The following is a 16,556-nucleotide window of genomic DNA, read 5'->3' as shown; positions in this document are numbered from 1 at the left end:
TGGAATCCAGTCTGTCTCCCAATAGAAATGTGTTTCTGCAAAGCCTGTGTCAACAGAAGACTGAGCAGTGGCCTGGCAAAGCTTGCAGCCTGGTAGTTAAATTGTTCTGGGAGATGGCAGAGGGCAGGTTCCTGCCTGCTTAGACAGAGGGCCCTGCATTGTGCTCTCCTGATTTCTGGGTGAGTAAACAAACTCAAGCTTGCTGCACGAAAGGTAACATCACCAGCTGGGTGACTGGTTCCTCCCCTAGCTGGCACCTGACACTGATCCAGAACTCCTGGGATGGCTGTGATTTGGTCATTTTGGCAAACCAACCAACCCTGCAGACTGCCCTTGCAGAACAGGAATGATACTTGGATTTTACCATGAAGTTCCATAAGGACAAGTGCAGAGTCCTGCATCTGGGGAGGAAGAGCACCAGGCACCAGTACAAGCTAGGGGTTGTCCTGCTGGAAAGCAGCTCCCTTTAGAAAGACCTTGGAGTTCACAGCAAATTAGCCAGGAGACAGCAATGTGCCCTTGTGGAAAACAGGGCAATTGGTATCCTAGGGTGAAAAGAAAATGTGGCCAGCAGGTCTAGGGACGTTCTCCTTCCATCTGTTCTGCCCTGGAGAGACCACAGCTGGAGTACTGTGTCCAGTTTTGGGCTCCCCAGTTCAGGAGAGACAGAGACCTGCTGGAGAGATTCCAACAGAGAGCTGCGAGGATGAATGGGAGACAAACATCTCTGCTATGAGGGAAGACTGAGAGACCTGGGGCTGTTTTGTCTGGAGGGGAGAAGGCTGAGAGGGGATTTTATGAATGTCTATAAACATCTGAGGGGTGGGTGTCAAGATGAAGGTGCCAGGCTCTTTTTGGTGGTGCCCAGTGATAGGACAAGGAGCAATGGCTGTAAGCCGGAACCAGGAGGTTCCCCCTCGATGTGAGGAGAAACTTCTTTAACTGTGAGGGTGCTGGAGCCCTGGAGCAGGCTGCCCAGAGAGGTTGTGGAGACTCCTTCTCTGGAGATTTCAAAACCCACCTGGGTGTGTTCCTGTATGAGCTGCTCTAGGTGACCCTACTTTGGCAGGGGGGTTGGACTGGATGATCTCCAGAGGTCTCTTCCAACCCCTAGCATTCTATGATTCTGTGATTTCCTGAAGATTTCTATAGCCATTTAAACAAATCCAGTGAAAAAGAGAGGGAAAATGTGTTACTCAGCTTCTCAGGGATGGAGGCAGATGTTTGTAGTTTCATACCGAATACCTGCTGTGCTAGAACCTGGCAGAGGAAAGTCCTTTCTGACCCTAGCCAAGTTTGGTTCTTGGCCATAACTTGTTTATCATCTCAACCCTAAACTCTGCTGAAGTCAGACACTGTTTTCTTTGTGGTGTACACATTGACATGAAAAAAAATAAAACCAAAACAAACAAACAAAAAAAAAAAAACAACCCTGAACAAACCCTTCTTAGGATCCTATTTTCCTCATTCCTGAAACCTCCTAACCTGGTTGACTTGTTGGAGTGCATTTCATGCATTCTTAGGAGATAGGCTGAAGGAAACGCCTAGTTCACTGGCAGCTAGAGGCTAGAAAGCATGCAGGGAAGGTCATCAGCAGTGCCTGTCTCCTGCAGTCACTCCAGACTGCACACAGCCTGCCCAGGGAAGGATCCCAAGCTGCTGGGGACAGCATGGCCAGCCTGCATCTGGAGAAGCTTCCTGGTGTGACACTGCTCGGGATGGCGAGTTAAGGTAGAGCTCAGTGCTCATCTCAGTGTCTCTTCACTGACTCTCTCAAATGTTCCTTTGTTTGAAAGATGCTTGGTGGAGGAGAGCACCTCGCTGCTTAGATTGTTGGGAAGTGGAGTTTTTATTTATTGCTTGTTTGAAGTTGTTTGTAAAATTGCTTAGGGCTGTGTGAAATGGAGAACAGAGATTTCCCTGTCTGATGCTCCAGTGCTGGGGAATTAACACCACCAGTGAGGGTGGTGAGCAGTCAGCAACTGTGTCTCCTAAGCCTGTGGTGGTGACCATGCTTCCTTGTCCACCTGAAGAACCAACAGCTTAGACTTCTCCTGGGGTTATTTTGCCTTAATTTGCCATAATTAACCCATCCCAAGAGCAGTGTGAGATGAGCTGAGTCTCTGATAAAGATGTCTCTTAACCCTGTGGTGGCCATGCATCCCTTGTCCACCTGAAGAACCAATAGCTTAGACAACTCCTGGAGTTATTTTGCATTAATTAACCCATCCCAAGAACAGTGTGAGGTGAGCTGAGTCTCTGATAAAGATGTCTCTTAACCCTGTGGTGACCATGCATCCCTTGTCCACCTGAAGAACCAACAGCTTAGACAACTCCTGGAGTTTATTTTGCTATAGTCAATCCATTCTGAGAGTAGTGTGAGGTGAGCTGAGTCTGTTTCATCACACAATATATCTGGTTGGAAGAGACCTCAAAGATCATCCAGTCCAACCCTCAACCCCATCCTGACAACAGTTCATGGCAGACACCAATTGGAAGGATTTCTGTCCTGGTTTTTTTTGCAGACTGCCTGCTGGAAGATGGAGGAATGGGAAGTTCAGGTAATGAAGGCCACACTGCTCCAAATCTGAGTCCTGATTCTTGGGACTTCAGATTCCTCACATGCATATGGCTCACAAAGAGGACTGAGATACAGCCTAGGTTACATCCAGCCTTCTTTTGGCTACCTGTTGGAAAGCACAGGAGGTTTTTGAGGGAAATGAGATAAAAATAGATCAGTGAGTGATCTTTCCTTTACAAAAGGTATTCTTTTTCTAGCAGTGGTCACAGTTCACAGAAGCCTAACAGACCAATAAACAGTGCTAAAAGAGCTTGCAATTAATGTCTGGAGTGAGTGAAGCATGTTAATGAAGTGGTACAGAGAGGTGGTGACTGGCTTGCACTGAGTGAGGAACAGGAAAAATAGACCTTTGGGGCCAGAGCTAATGCTCTGTAAATTGTGCCTTGGTGTGCAGAGGCAGAGCAGTGCAGCAAGATTTTGCTGTTGAGGTGGCCTGATGTTGTCCCTTCTCAGGCCATATGGTGGCTGAGGACTTTGCCAAGGTTTCTTCACCACTTGGGCTGGAATTTTCCATGGAAAGGGTTGGCCTCTAGCTGAGCAACCAGCAGGTTTCTTAACCTTAAAGAGTGGGTTGCTTTCTAACACAAGACTGGGGAAAACAGTGTCTCCTCTTTGTGCTTGAAGGACTTCCAGTGGTTAGGCTGGGTTCTGCTAGTTCCTACTGTCCTCATGGGCTTTGGGAAGGTGCACATAGATCAGGAGGAAGGGTTTGGGTGGGGTTTTTTTGTTGTTGTTCAAGTTTCCATGTGTTTGGGAATGTTTGGTCAGTTTTAAAGTCCTGAAAGATTGTCTTCTGTATCAGATGATTGTTCCTTGCATTTCCTAACTGGTGACCAACCTTTGTGTGTCCCATCCTTACCACTGTGTTCAAGTGGACTGGAGGTTGGAGCTGGAGAAAGGATGCATGAAGGGGAAAGTAAGAAAAATTGTAAAATGAGGATTGAGGAAATTTAGAGCTTGATCTGGATGCCAGAGGACTAGGGCTAGGGGTTCCTGAAGAAGGGGAGGCAGAGCTGGCAAGCAAATGCAGACATAGAAGCAACTTACAAACGTTGACAAGAAGTTTCTAGATGAAGGATTAAGATTAAAAGGAGGGTGGATTATGGGTGGATAACCTTAATCCTCATATTTCTTTGTGTTTGAATGTTTGGCTTTGCAGCCTGGAGAGTCTTCTCAGGTGTGAGAAACACTGAGACCATTTGGAGGCAGCCTTTGAGACACAGATGAGTGTTGATTAGGAAGCTTCTGAGGATTGAAAGGGGGGGGGGTATGACTGGAAAAGAAACCAGATAAATGTATTGGAATAGGTTAAGCAATAGTGTTTGTTGCAGGGTGAGTTGGATGGAAACGCAAATCCAATGAATCATTAGGTTTTGCGTGATACAGCTGGACATTGGCCAAAGGTTTCCCTGCCCTCTGAGAAATACCAACCTTCTGTTTGCTCCTGAGGCAAATCACTGTGGGCTGTGATGAGCTGGCAGTCAGGCTGGAGAACTGAATAGAAACAGCGGGCACAGGATCACAGGATGCTAGGGGCTGGAAGGGACCTCTGGAGGTCCTTGAGCCCAACCCCCCTGCCAGAGCAGGACCATGGAATCCAGCACAGGTCACACAGGAACACATCCAGATGGGTCTTGAAAGACTCCAGAGAAGGAGACTCCACAACCTCTCTGGGCAGCCTGTTCCAGTGTTCTGGGACCCTCCCAGTGAAGAAGTTCCTCCTCATGTTGAGGTGGAACCTCCTGTGCTGGAGTTTCCATCCATTGCCCCTTGTGCTATCCCAGGGTGCAACTGAGCAGAGTCTGTCCCCCGCCCCTTGAAACCCAACCCCTCAGATATTTGCAAACCTTTATGAAAATTTATTAAATCAGTTCTGCTGCAGGCTGTGATGAGCTGACAAGGAGGCTGGAGAACTGAACAGAGCCAGCAGGCACCTCTCACTGCATTCACAGCCTGAGCATTGCTAAAGCTGATGCTGATTACAGCACAATGCATGAGCTTGCTCTGGCTGTAGGACCACCTCCCCTGCAGCCAAATACTCCACAAATGCATTAAGATGATGCTTCTCCAGGGCAAGCACTGAGGTCCCTTGGCCTGCTCTTACTATACACCTACACCTTTAGGGTGTCAGGGAGTGATAGGACTAGGGGGAATGGAATAAAAGTAGAAGTGGATAGATTCAGATTGGATGTTAGGAAGAAGTTCTTCCCCAGGAAGGTGGTGAGACACTGGCACAGGTTGCCCAGGAAGGTGGTGGAAACCTCATCCCTGGAGGTTTTTGCAGCCAGGCTGGATGTGGCTGTGAGCAACCTGCTCTAGTGTGAGGTGTCCCGGCCCATGGCAGGGGGGTTGGAACTGGCTGATCCTTGAGGTCTCTTCCGACCCTAACTGATCCTGGAGGTCCCTTCCAACCCTAACTGATCCTGGAGGTCCCTTCCAACCCTAACTGATCCTGGAGGTCCCTTCCGGCCCTAACTGATCCTGGAGGTCCCTTCCAACCCTAACTGATCCTGGAGATCCCTTCCGACCCTAACTGTTCCTTGAGGTCCCTTCCGACCCTAACTGATCCTTGAGGTCCCTTCCGACCCTAACTGTTCCTTGAGGTCCCTTCCGACCCTAACTGATCCTGGAGGTCCCTTCCGACCCTAACTGATCCTGGAGGTCCCTTCCGACCCTAACTGTTCCTGGAGGTCCCTTCCGACCCTAACTGTTCCTTGAGGTTCCTTCCGACCCTAACTGATCCTGGAGGTCCCTTCCGACCCTAACTGTTCCTGGAGGTCCCTTCTGACCCTAACTGTTCCTGGAGGTCCCTTCCGACCCTAACTGTTCCTGGAGGTCCCTTCCGACCCTAACTGTTCCTGGAGGTCCCTTCCGACCCTAGCAATTCTGATTCTATGATATCTGGCAGCAGAGATTTCTGAGGAGAACAAAAAGAAGTCTTCCAACCTTCTCTTGACTTCTTACAAACTACTTGAGTGTAATTCCTGCCTTAAATCCGTAACTGTGTCTTTTAGCAGCCTTGCCACCAAAGTGTTACACAACTGGCAGACCCACCACGTCCCTGGGTAAGTTGGTGCAAACTAAAAAGGGGGTTGGGGTTGATTTTGGGGTTTTTTGGGTTAGTTTTGGGGTTTGTGTTTGGGTTTTTTTGTGTGTGTTTTTTTTGGTTTTTTTTCTTGTTTGTTTGGTTTGGTTTGGTTTTAGTTTTGTTGTTTTGAATTTGCCAGGATTCGAATTTCCAATCATCCCAATCATTTCCAATCATTCCAATCATTCCCAATCATCCCAATCATTTTCAATCTGAGTGTCTCTTTTTTGTTGTTTTCTAACAGGTGAGGCAACTACCTCCTCCCAGAAGCCTTTTACCTTGTGGAGATCTGTGCTAGCAGTCAGCAAGGTACTTTGAACTTCACCTCATCTGAAGTTATTGTTTTAAGTTTCCTGTGAGCATTTTTAATTCTTTCATCATTGGTCACTCTGTCAATCTGGTTCTTCAACAACGCAGAAACCAGACCTGGATGAAGCATTTTGCTCAGTTCACCCTGAACTTCACCTTTGATCTGTTTGTCCAAGTTCTCCAGTCCTTTAGCACAGTTCCATTCTCAGAGCATATTTGCTCTGGGTCCTAAGCCCAGAGTTATGAGGGTAGATGAAGTTAGAGTGAGAAATGACAGTGAGATAGATGTGGCCATTTTATTTCCCAGTAAAGCCAGTGGCAGGAGCTGTTGGAGTGAGTGCAGAGGAGGCCACAAAGATGATCCAAGGGCTGGAGCACCTCTGCTATGAGGATAGGCTGAGGGAGCTGGGGCTGTTCAGCCTGGAGAAGACTCCAGGGGGACCTCAGAGCTGCCTTCCAATACCTGAAGGGATCTTACAGGAAGGCTGCAGAGGGACTTTTCATAAAGGTGCCTAGCCATAGAGCAAGGGGGAATGGTTTGAAGCTGAGGGAGAGTTGGGTTAGTCTGGAGCTCAGGAAGAAGTCTTCAGTATGAGGGTGGTGAGACTCTGGAACAGGCTGCCCAGGGAGGCTGTGGATGGCTTCACACTGGGAGTGTTCAAGGCCAGGCTGGACGAGGGTTTGAGCAACCTGGGCTGGTGGAAGGTGTCTGTGCTCATGGCAGGGAGATTAGAACTAGATGATCTTTAAGGTCCCTTCCAACCCAAACCATTCTATAACCGAGGAACTCTCAAACTGCAGCCAAGTCTAGCTGAGAGGTGCCTCTGCCCGTGGCAGGAGGGTTGGAGTAGATGATCTCCCCTGTGAAGAGAGACTGAGAGCCCTGGGGCTGTTTAGTCTGGAGAAGAGAAGCCTGAGAGGGGATCTGATCAATGTCTATCAATATCTGAGGGGTGGGTGTCAAGGGGAGGGGGCCAGGCTCTTTTGGGTGGTTCACAGTGATAAGACAAGAAACAACAGGTTCAAACTTGAACAGAGAAGATTTCAGCTCAGCATGAGGAGAAACTTCTTTCCAGTGAGGGTGACAGAGCACTGGAACAGGCTGCCCAGGGAGGTTGTGGAGTCTCCTTCTCTGGAGACTTTCCAAACCCACCTGGATGCATTGCTGTGCAGACTACCCTAAGTGATGCTGCTCTGGCAGGGGGGTTGGACCTGATGATCTCTTGAGGTCCCTTCCAGCCTCTGATATACTGTGAGGCTGTGATCTCTGAGGTCAATTCCAACCTAATGCATTCTATGATTCTGCATCAATTTGAGCCATTCCCTGCTTTCAAGATGCAGTGTCCCACAACTTAAGAGTTCGCAAGCAAAAGGTACTGCTCTGAACACGACAAAGAGGACTCAGTTTGTCTGATTGGGAGAAGTGAGATCCCACCTTGATTCTGAAAGGAGTCTCCTTTGGTTGCATACTTAACATATTTCATGTTAGAAATACCTACTAAGGGAATCTGCAAAGAAAAGGTGCATGGAAGAAGCAGAAAACCCTCATAAAGAATCTCATCTTCTTGACTCACCACTGGAAGATGAGCTCCCCACTGACTGTGCACTTTAACTTGGATAATATCTCTTTGACTTGTCTGGGTGTTTTTGTTGTTTGGTTTGGGTTTGTGTTGGGTTTTTGTTGTTTCGTTTCTTTCTTTTTTTTTTTTTTTTTTTTTTGGCAGGGGCTGTTGCACATTGAAAATGGAAGAAACAAGGAAGCTGTCTCCAAAGCCATGTAAAAGCAAAGAGCCTGTGAAAACAGAATGGGGGGCTCAGAGTGTTGTTTTCACCTATTTCCAAGGGGATATTAACAGTGTGGTAGATGAGCACTTTTCTAGAGCTCTAAGCAATGCCAAGAACCCACAAGACCTGAGCACAAAGCACAAGGGGGAGGCTGTTGTCCTGAAGAATGGTGAGCTGCTTTCTCTGGGTGTTAAGCAGGGCTACCTTGGCTTGCACTAGGGAATTCCCCTCTCTTCTGCCCTGGTGAGGCTGCTTCTGGGGTATTGTGTTCAGTTCTGGGCCCCTCAGTTCAGGAAGGACCTCAGGGAACTGCTTGAAAGAGTCCAGCACGGGGCCACAAAGATGAAGGGAGTGGAGCATCTTCCTTATGAGGAGACACTGAGGGAGCTGGGGACCTTTGGCTTGGAGAGGGAGGAGACTTAAGGGGTGATTCATGTTGATAAAGATGTGCAGGGGGAGTGCCCACAGGCTGGAGCCAGGCTCTGCTGGGGGATGCCCAATGCCAGCACAAGGGGCAATGATGGAAGCTGAGGCATAGGAAGTTCCATGGAAACAGGAGGAGAAAATTTTTCCCTGTGAAGGTGACAGAACACTGGAACAGGCTGCCCAGGGTGGGGTTGTGGAGTCTCCCTCTCTGGAGATGTTCAAATCCCACCTGGATGTGTTCCTGTATGATCTGCTCTAGGTGCCCCTGCTCTGGCAGGGGGGTTGGACTGGATGAGCTCTCAAGGGTAACATTCTATGAATTAAAGATGCAGCATGCTTCCATTAGGAATTGTGTGCAAGCAGCAAGAAAATCATGCTTGAAAAGCCCTGGGTTATGTAGCTGGAACTTCCTGGGTCAATCTCAGTGTCTGCTGGGGTGCTTCCCAAGCTGTTCCTGGGCCTGTTGGCAGGACCTGGTCTTCATCTTCCAGCCAAAAGCTTTCATTCCTGTCAGATGCATTAAGTGTATAGTAATGGAATTTGTTACCTGGGCAAAAAAAATGCATCTGGCTGAGCTTGCGGGTGTTAAAAGCCTGCCTCTGCTGCTGGCCTGCAAGGAAACCTGTGTGCTCTTTATTTGAAAGTACCTCAAGGTACTTTTGAAAGGACCTCAAGGTGGTGGTTTAGTCTGCTTCTAATGGGAGTTTGTTGGGGTCTCTTTGAAGCTAAGCATCACTAAAGTGAAGAGGTACTTACTGAAAAATGAGTATGCAGTCTGGTGGCATTCCCTTTGGAGTTTGCCTTGGGGGGAGGGAGAGGGTGGGAAAAAAAAGTGAGAACTGATAAGACTTGAGATGTATCTTCCTGTTTTTAAGCAGACAGCATGTCTCCTCATCAGTGGCCTTTCTCTTCTCGCTGCCCCAAATCCTATCCATCACCTTCTGCGGCCAGCCTGTCGCACTCTGGGCTGGATTTCCCTGCTGCTGCTCCTGCAGGCCAGTACCAGCCAGCAGCTCTGCAGAGCCAGCCCACTCCACCTGGGCATTTGTGGCCCTTCCCTTCCCTTGGGACTCCCAACCTCAGCAGCTCCAGCTATCATCATGCCTTGCCTGACCTGCACGCGGTGGAGGAATCCATCTCCGACAGGAAATATGGTTCCCTCCTCGGGCTTCTGCAACAGGAAAGGTGCCTAACAGCCATGCAGGAATGCACCATGAAGCAACACTCCAGTTCTTCTTGTATGACTGGACCTGCCAGGTCACAAAATACAAGTCAAAGTTCAGCTCCTGGGGGAGGTAAGGAAATGCTTCCAATCGCGTTGTTCTTTGATGGCATCCTGTGGAAAGAATCGTGGAATTGTTAGGGTTGGAAGGGAGCTCCAGGATCAGTTAGGGTTGGAAGGGACCTAAAGGATCAGTTAGGGTTGGAAGGGTCCTCAAGGCTCAGCCAGTTCCAACCCCCCTGCCATGGGCAGGGACACCTCACACTACAGCAGGTTGCTCACAGCCACATCCAGCTTGGCCTGAAAAACCTCCAGGGATGAGGCTTCCACCACCTTCCTGGACAACCTGTGCCAGTGTCTCACCACCCTCATGGGGAAGAACTTCTTCCTAACATCCAATCTGAATCTACCCACTTCTAGTTTTGTTCCATTCCCCCCAGTCCTATCACTCCCTGACACCCTCAAAAGTCCCTCCCCAGCTTTCTTGGAGCCCCCTTCCCATACTGAGCAGTCACAATAAGGTCTCCCTGGAGCCTTCTCCTCTCCAGACTGAACAACTCCAACTCTCTCAGTCTGTCCACATAGCAGAGGATCTCCAGCCCTCTGCTCATCCCTATGGTCCTTCTTTGGGCACATTCCAGCATGTCCAGATTATTCTTGTAAGAATAGAGGCTGTTCCTAAGCTTCTTAGGAACATCTTGAAGTCTTTTCCAACCTTATTGATTCTGTGATTCTGTGATCTTCAGCTCAGCTCAGGGAAGTCTTTCTCAGTAGCTAAGCCACACTCTGTGCTGTGGTAGCTGTGTAGAGTGGCATCATCCAAAACATCCCCTTTCCACTTGCACACTGTTTTACCACCTGACTGGCATTAAGTGCCTATTAACATCTCAGCCACGATGCTATCAGAATCTCTAGCTTGTAGGTATCAGGGATGGTGTGTCCCAGATGCCTTCATATCATGACCAGAAAGGGGTGGCCAGGTAAGAGCCCTGAGCCCTGTTCTATTGGGTGTTAGAGATGCTCTGAACACAGAGTGTGAAAGTTCAACCCTTACCAGAAAGCCCAGGGAAGGATTTCTCTCCCTCCCCAGCCTCTGTCTGTAGCTGGAAGGACTAAAGGGGCTGGTGGGGCAGCCTGGCCTTGTCTCCCAGCAGCTGCTGCCCTGCCTGCCACTGCTCTCTGCAGTGGAGCTCTCAGAGCTAATGCAATCCACACAGAAGTGATGATTGTTGCTGATTTATTATCAGCAATTACACAGAAACACAGAATGGTAGGGGCTGGGAGTGACCTCTGGAGATCATCTAGCCCAACCCCCTGCCAGAGCAGGGTCATCTAGGTCAGGTTGCACAAGATGCTTGTCCAGGCAGGTTTGGAATGACTCCAGAGAAGATTCCACAACCTCTCTGGGCAGCCTGGACTCATGCTCCATCACCCTCAAAGTAAAGAACTTCCTCCTTATGTGTAGATGGAACTTCCTCTGTTCAAGTTTGTGCCTGTTGTCCCTTGTCATGTCCCTGGGCACTACTGAAAAAAGACTGACCCCATCCTCCTGACAGCCACCCTTGAAGTATTGATCAGCATTGATAAGTTTCCCCCTCAGTCTTCTCTTCTCCAGGCTAAAAAGCCCCAGGTCCCTCAGCCTTTTCCCATGCAAGAGATGTTCCAGTCTCTTCACCATCTTCACAGCCCTTTGCTGTACCCTCTCCAGCAGTTCCCTGTCCCTCTTGAAGCAGGGAGCCCAGAACTGGACACAATACTCCAGATGAGGCCTCCCCAGGGCAGAGTAGAGGGAGAGGGATCCAAATCCCAGGTGTACTACTAGCACACAGAATCAAGATGTCTGGTGACTGAAGTCCATTTCCTGGGGCTTAGGTCCCCACAGTCTCTACATCTGATGGATAAAATTGCTCCCTTGTGAGTAATTTCTGCCTTTGAGAAGCCCTCTGGGACAAGCTTCTTGGCCAGAGCCCTGGTGCTCTGCTGGGTTACACTGCATTGCTGCTCCTGGGTGTGACCCAGAGAGCCAGCTTGGCACTGGTCTCCAAGAAAAAGAGTTGTGAAATTGTTTAGGGAGTCTGCTGGAGAAATACACTGTGTCCTACCTGGAAATTGTTTAGGGAGTCTGCTGGAGAAATACACTGTGTCCTACCTGGAGCTTTGAGATAAAAAGGACCAGGCATGAGAATGAGTCTTAGGTTTTGAAAGACACCCAGGTGTGGAGCACCTGATGGTTACCCCATTTCTAATCTGCAGCAGCAGGAGGTTGGCAAACCATGGGCTGAAACCACCTCTTCCATCTGCAGGCAGGCTTAGCCACGCTTCTTCTGAGGCTATACCAAGGCTCTGAGCAACCTGCTCTAGTGTGAGGTGTCCCTGCCCAGGGCAGGGGGGTTGGAACTGGCTGATCCTTCAGGTCCCTTCCAACCCTAACAATTCCATGTGGATTCCAGCTGAAGGGGTGCTGCTGACTTATTCATGCTGGAGTGTCTAATGCCTGTCTGTGCACAGCAAAGGGAGAGTGGCTGTGTCTAAAGCTGGGACACCAACCCTAACCCATAGATCTAGCTGAGACTGTGTGGAAGTGCTGCACAGCCACCCACTCCAGACTTTGTGCATTTAGTAGTCTTAATTGCTTTAAAGACACTTGTCTGGATTTCTAGCACTCAATTTAAGAAGGAGGTTTTGTGCCCTTTACCCCCAAGGGGGCAATGTGAGCCTGCCAAGGCTTGGGAGCCTGAGGAACTGAATCCTCCATAAAAAGATGTTTCATGAAACTAGGCTTGGGCTAGAAGGAGGGAAGCTATCCACAGTGGAGTTTGTTGTTTTTTGTCTTTGGTGTCTTTTTCTTGGCTTGTGGGGTTTTGGTTTTTTCTTTCTTTCTTTTTGTTTCCTTTTTTTTTTTTTTTGTTTCCTTTTTTTGTTTGTTTGATTAAAATTTCATCGAGAAAACGAGTAGGGAAAAGAAATAGAAAAGGGATTTCAACATCTTGGTGTTCCCCAACCATCCCCAATTCCAGCCTTTTCTTTCAGGGTGTTTACAGGGCTTTTGTGAACCTTTTGAGAGCCCCTTCATACCACAGGTGGAACACTGCACATGTGCTTATCAAGCAACCCAAAGAGAGCAGACCCCACCCCAAGGAGGTGGTGGAGCCTCTGTCCCTGGAAGTGTTCAAGAAATGTGTGGACATGGCACAGAGAAAGGCAAGGAAGCTGGGGAAGGGTCTGGAGAAGAGGGCTGGTGAGGAGCAGCTGAGAGAACTGAGGGTGTTTAGTCAGGAGAAGAGGAGGCTGAGGGGAGACCTCATTGTTCTGTACAACCCCCTGAAAGGAGGCTGCAGTGAGGTGGGAGTTGGGCTCTTCTCCCCAGTATCATGTGATAGAAGGAGAGGAAATGGCTGAAATTGTGCCAGGGGAAGTTTAGGTTGGAGATTAGGAAAAATGTCTTTGGAGCAAGAGTGGTCAGGGATTGGAACAGGCTGCCCAGGGAGGTGGTGGAGTCCCCATCCCTGGAGGTGTTCCAGAAACCTGTGGCCATGGCACTTTGGGACATGGTTTATTGGCCATGGTGGTGTTGGGTTCAGTTGGACTCAGTGGCCTTACAGGTTTTTTTCCAAGCAAAAGAGTTCTATGATTCTATGAAATGCCTTGCCCATGTTCTCTGTGAGTCCCTGGCAAGTCCCTGGGATGTGTGCATCCAGTCTGGCTGTGGGAGTCCCTGTTTCTTGGCTCTGCCTGTTAAATCTCCTCCTCCTGGTGCTGTGTGGTGGTTAAGAACAGCTGATATTTATATTTGTGGAAGTGCATGTTGCTGTGCCAGACAGCACAGAGCTCCCCAGCACCTGTGCTATAGGCTGGGCTGCAAAAGCACAAGGTTTATTCAGGAACTGCTGCCTACTTTTAGCTCTCTGCTGAATTTCTGCTCACCTTCAGTGTTTTGATCTTTTCTTTTTTGAAGAGAGGAAAGCAAGCTCTTACCAAGGCTCAGAAAATCCCACTGTAAGCCAGACCAGTGCAGGTGAGTGATGAAGCCAGCAGGTTTGGAATGAATTGATACTCACCTATGAAGGACAGCTGCCTTGCTTCTGCACAAAGAATTAAGGATTCTTCCTTGCTTGCTTCCAGACTGTGTTTCCAAAGCTTGCTTTTCCCCCAAGAGCTACACACCACCTCCCACAGCTGTGCTAACAGAGAAGAAGGAAAACCTTCTGGTCAAATGAGAGAGTTGATTTTCTAACCCCATCCAGCAGAGCTTTTGTGGTGGTACCATCAGCCTGCCACTTCCTAACACCTATTTTACACTGCCTGTCCCAAGTGTCAGATCCTAGGAAGGCAGGACAGGTTGGTTTCTTCTCCCAGGCAGCCAGTGACAGAAGGAGAGGGCACAGTCTCAAGCTGCACCAGGGGAAGTTTGGGCTGGGTGTTAGGAAGGAATCCTTCCCAGAAAGAGAGATTGGCCATTGGGATGTGCTGCCTAGGGAGGTGGTGGAGTCACCATCCCTGGAAGTGTTTAAAAACAGACTGGATGAGGCACTCAGTGCCGTGTTAGTTGATTAGATGGTGCTGGGGGACAGGTTGGACTTGATGATCTCGAAGGTCTTTTCCAACCTGGTGAATTCTGTGATTCTCTGATTCCTTTGCATCTCAAGCACCCAGCTTCATGCTGAGTGAGGCTCCTGGTGGATCTGTGTGCTCACATTGCTGCAGTTCCACCAGCAAACTCACCTCACTGCTAAGGCTTCATTGCGAAAGCTTTCAACCTTCCACCTTCTTAGCAGTCACTGGAGCCTGTGTCCTACCCTGCTGTTGGTGCTTTGATGTGCAATGTTTTGAGGACACTTTGGATGGGTCATTCTGGTGAGCCTAGCAAGGGCCTTCTTGCATCAGCCTCCAAGGTGCAGTTTTGTTTGCACAACATCTGCAGAGACTGTGTGGATTGTGTGGACATGCTGTTTGACTGCCCTGCTCCTCCTGTGTCTTTCAGGTGTTCAGATTCACAACAGAAGACAAGATTTATACTTTTAGCAACTGGATGTTTCCCTTTGACTCTGAAGGAGAAAGATTTTGCTGTGAACTTTTATTTGCAACTGTGAAGCAGGAAGAAATGAACTGGAGTTCATTCTGTGTTTTTGTGGTTTTTTTTTTTTTCCTTGGAAGAAAATAATGTAGAATTTGGAGAATGAAAAAAAATCATCTTTTTTTCTTCCTTTTTTTTTTTTTCCTTCCCTGTTTGGTAAACAATTTCTAGTTATCTGTGGTATTAAACCTGACAGTATGTTTGTTGTGCAGAAATTCTGCCTACTTAGGGCTTCTCCTATAGCCCCCTTGAAAGGACTCATAGCACTTGCAAACCTTTTCAGCTTAGCACTTTGAATCTTAGCACTTTTAATCTCCATCTTCCATCTTTTAATCTCCATCTTCCATCTTTTAATCTCTCCTATATTCATTCACCATCTCCTGGTAAGGAGCACAACTGATAAGAAGCACAGTTGATAAGTGGTATGTAGAGGGATGCACTTAGCATGAACTCAATGCTGCAGCTTCTTAGCTTGATTGGATATCTCCATGTTAGCCACATAGAATTGTTAGGGCTGGAAGGGACCTCGAGGATCAGACAGTTCCAACCCCCCTGCCATGGACAGGGGCACCTCACACTACAGCAGGTTGCTCACAGCCACATCCAGCCTGGCCTTAAAAGCCTCCAGGGATGAGGCTTCTACCACCTCCCTGGGCAACCTGTTGCTGGGTTATTTAAAATAGCCCTGGAACATGGGCAAGAGACTTCAGGCCAAGCACAGGTCCAAAGGCTCTGGTTTGGCCTCTTGGAATGTACAATCATCCTCCAGAAAAGAGTAAATTAACAGCAGATCTGGGAGGAAATCTGGATGCTGGCTGGATGCAATTCAAATACCACTGAGCCAAAAGCTGGAGGTGATAATGATCCATTTTTTCCCCCACTTTCTCTGCAGGTGTAGAAGATCTTCCCCTCCCCCCCCCCACCCCCCCAAAAGTAAGCCCTGTGAGGTTGAATTTGAAATTATTGAGCTTGAAGGTCTGGGCCTCCTGAAGAAGTCAAAATCAATCCCTTCATGGTAGATGTATCCCCACAGACCTCAGAGTGGGTGAATAGTCTCAATGCTCCAGCCAGGAATCACAATGCATCAATGCTGCACATCCAGACTCCTTCTCTGTGCTCCACCACTTGCCTTTGGCAAAAGTGTTTGCTGGAGTTACTGTGAGTGAAACCTCATCTGAGTGGTGCTGGGGGGTGTGTGTAATCCCTGCAGGAACAGAGGCTGCTTAGCCTTTATTGTAAATCCTAAGGTGTGGGGTTATTTTCTTTCACTCTTCATTAGCTGTACATTAACTTAACAGAAAGGAGCACCATGAACTTTTTTTTCTTGCAGCTCTATGCAGTTGCTCATGGAAATTTGACCTTGGAGTTCCTAGAGCTTGTGATTGTGTGGGCCAAATCCTTAGCTAGGGTTTGTGGCTCTCTTTACCCCAGCTGTCTGTGCTGCCACTGATCTATTGCAGTTGCTCACACCTTGTGTAATGTATAAATCATTTGAGTTCAGCAATTTTTGATGTTCATGGTATTGATTTAAAAAAGAAAAACTGTAAAAAAAAATCCCAGTTGGTATCATGCAACTTTGGTCCAGCATATTCATGAGCTAGAAGAACCCTGCAGTACTGTGTCCAGCTCTGGGGTCCCCAACACAAGGACATGGACCTGATATAGAGGGTCCAGAAGAGAGCCATGAAGATGATCACCTCCTCTATGAAGACAGGTTGAGATAGTTCAGCCTGGAGAAAGGAAGGATCTGGGGAGAACTTAGAGCATCATTTGAAGGGGGCTACAGGAAGGCTTGGGGAGGGACTGTTTAGAAGGGCCTGTGGGGATAGGACATGGGGCAAGGGTTTGAAACTGGAGCAGGGGAGATGTAGGTTGGACATCAGGAGGAAGTTCTGCACCATGAGGGTGGTGAAATACTGGGACAGGTTGCCAGAGATGTGGTTGATATCCCATCCCTGGAGACATTCAGAGTTAAACTTGATGGGAGCCCTGAACAACCTGATCTAGTTGGAGATGTCCCTGCTGACTGCAGGGGGTTTGGACAAGATGACCTTCGAGGGGTCCCTTCCAA

At 48.5% G+C, this 16,556-nt stretch overlaps 1 protein-coding gene across 1 annotated transcript; it reads left to right on the top strand.

Moving 5' to 3' along the window:
* Window positions 1-7,721: 7,721 nt before the first annotated feature.
* Window positions 7,722-14,433, top strand: VGLL1 (vestigial like family member 1). The gene is made up of 4 exons (XM_054388808.1): window positions 7,722-7,932; window positions 9,068-9,484; window positions 13,367-13,426; window positions 14,393-14,433. The coding sequence occupies exons 1-4, from the start codon at window positions 7,722-7,724 to the stop codon at window positions 14,431-14,433; spliced, it is 729 nt and encodes a 242-aa protein (XP_054244783.1).
* The last annotated feature ends 2,123 nt before the right edge of the window (window positions 14,434-16,556 follow it).

Source organism: Indicator indicator, chromosome 17 (assembly GCF_027791375.1).
Source record: "Indicator indicator isolate 239-I01 chromosome 17, UM_Iind_1.1, whole genome shotgun sequence".
NCBI classification, from domain to species: domain Eukaryota; kingdom Metazoa; phylum Chordata; class Aves; order Piciformes; family Indicatoridae; genus Indicator; species Indicator indicator.
This window is presented reverse-complemented; position numbering and strand designations above follow the sequence as displayed.

What these genes read in the sequence shown, in the direction of transcription:
- VGLL1 (XM_054388808.1), top strand. Translation starts at nt 7,722, where the DNA reads ATGGAAGAAACAAGGAAGCTGTCTCCAAAGCCATGTAAAAGCAAAGAG. An exon ending in GGCTGTTGTCCTGAAGAATG is followed by an intron (nt 7,933 to 9,067) that starts GTGAGCTGCTTT and finishes GTTTTTAAGCAG; the next exon opens with ACAGCATGTCTCCTCATCAG. An exon ending in AAGTTCAGCTCCTGGGGGAG is followed by an intron (nt 9,485 to 13,366) that starts GTAAGGAAATGC and finishes TCTTTTTTGAAG; the next exon opens with AGAGGAAAGCAAGCTCTTAC.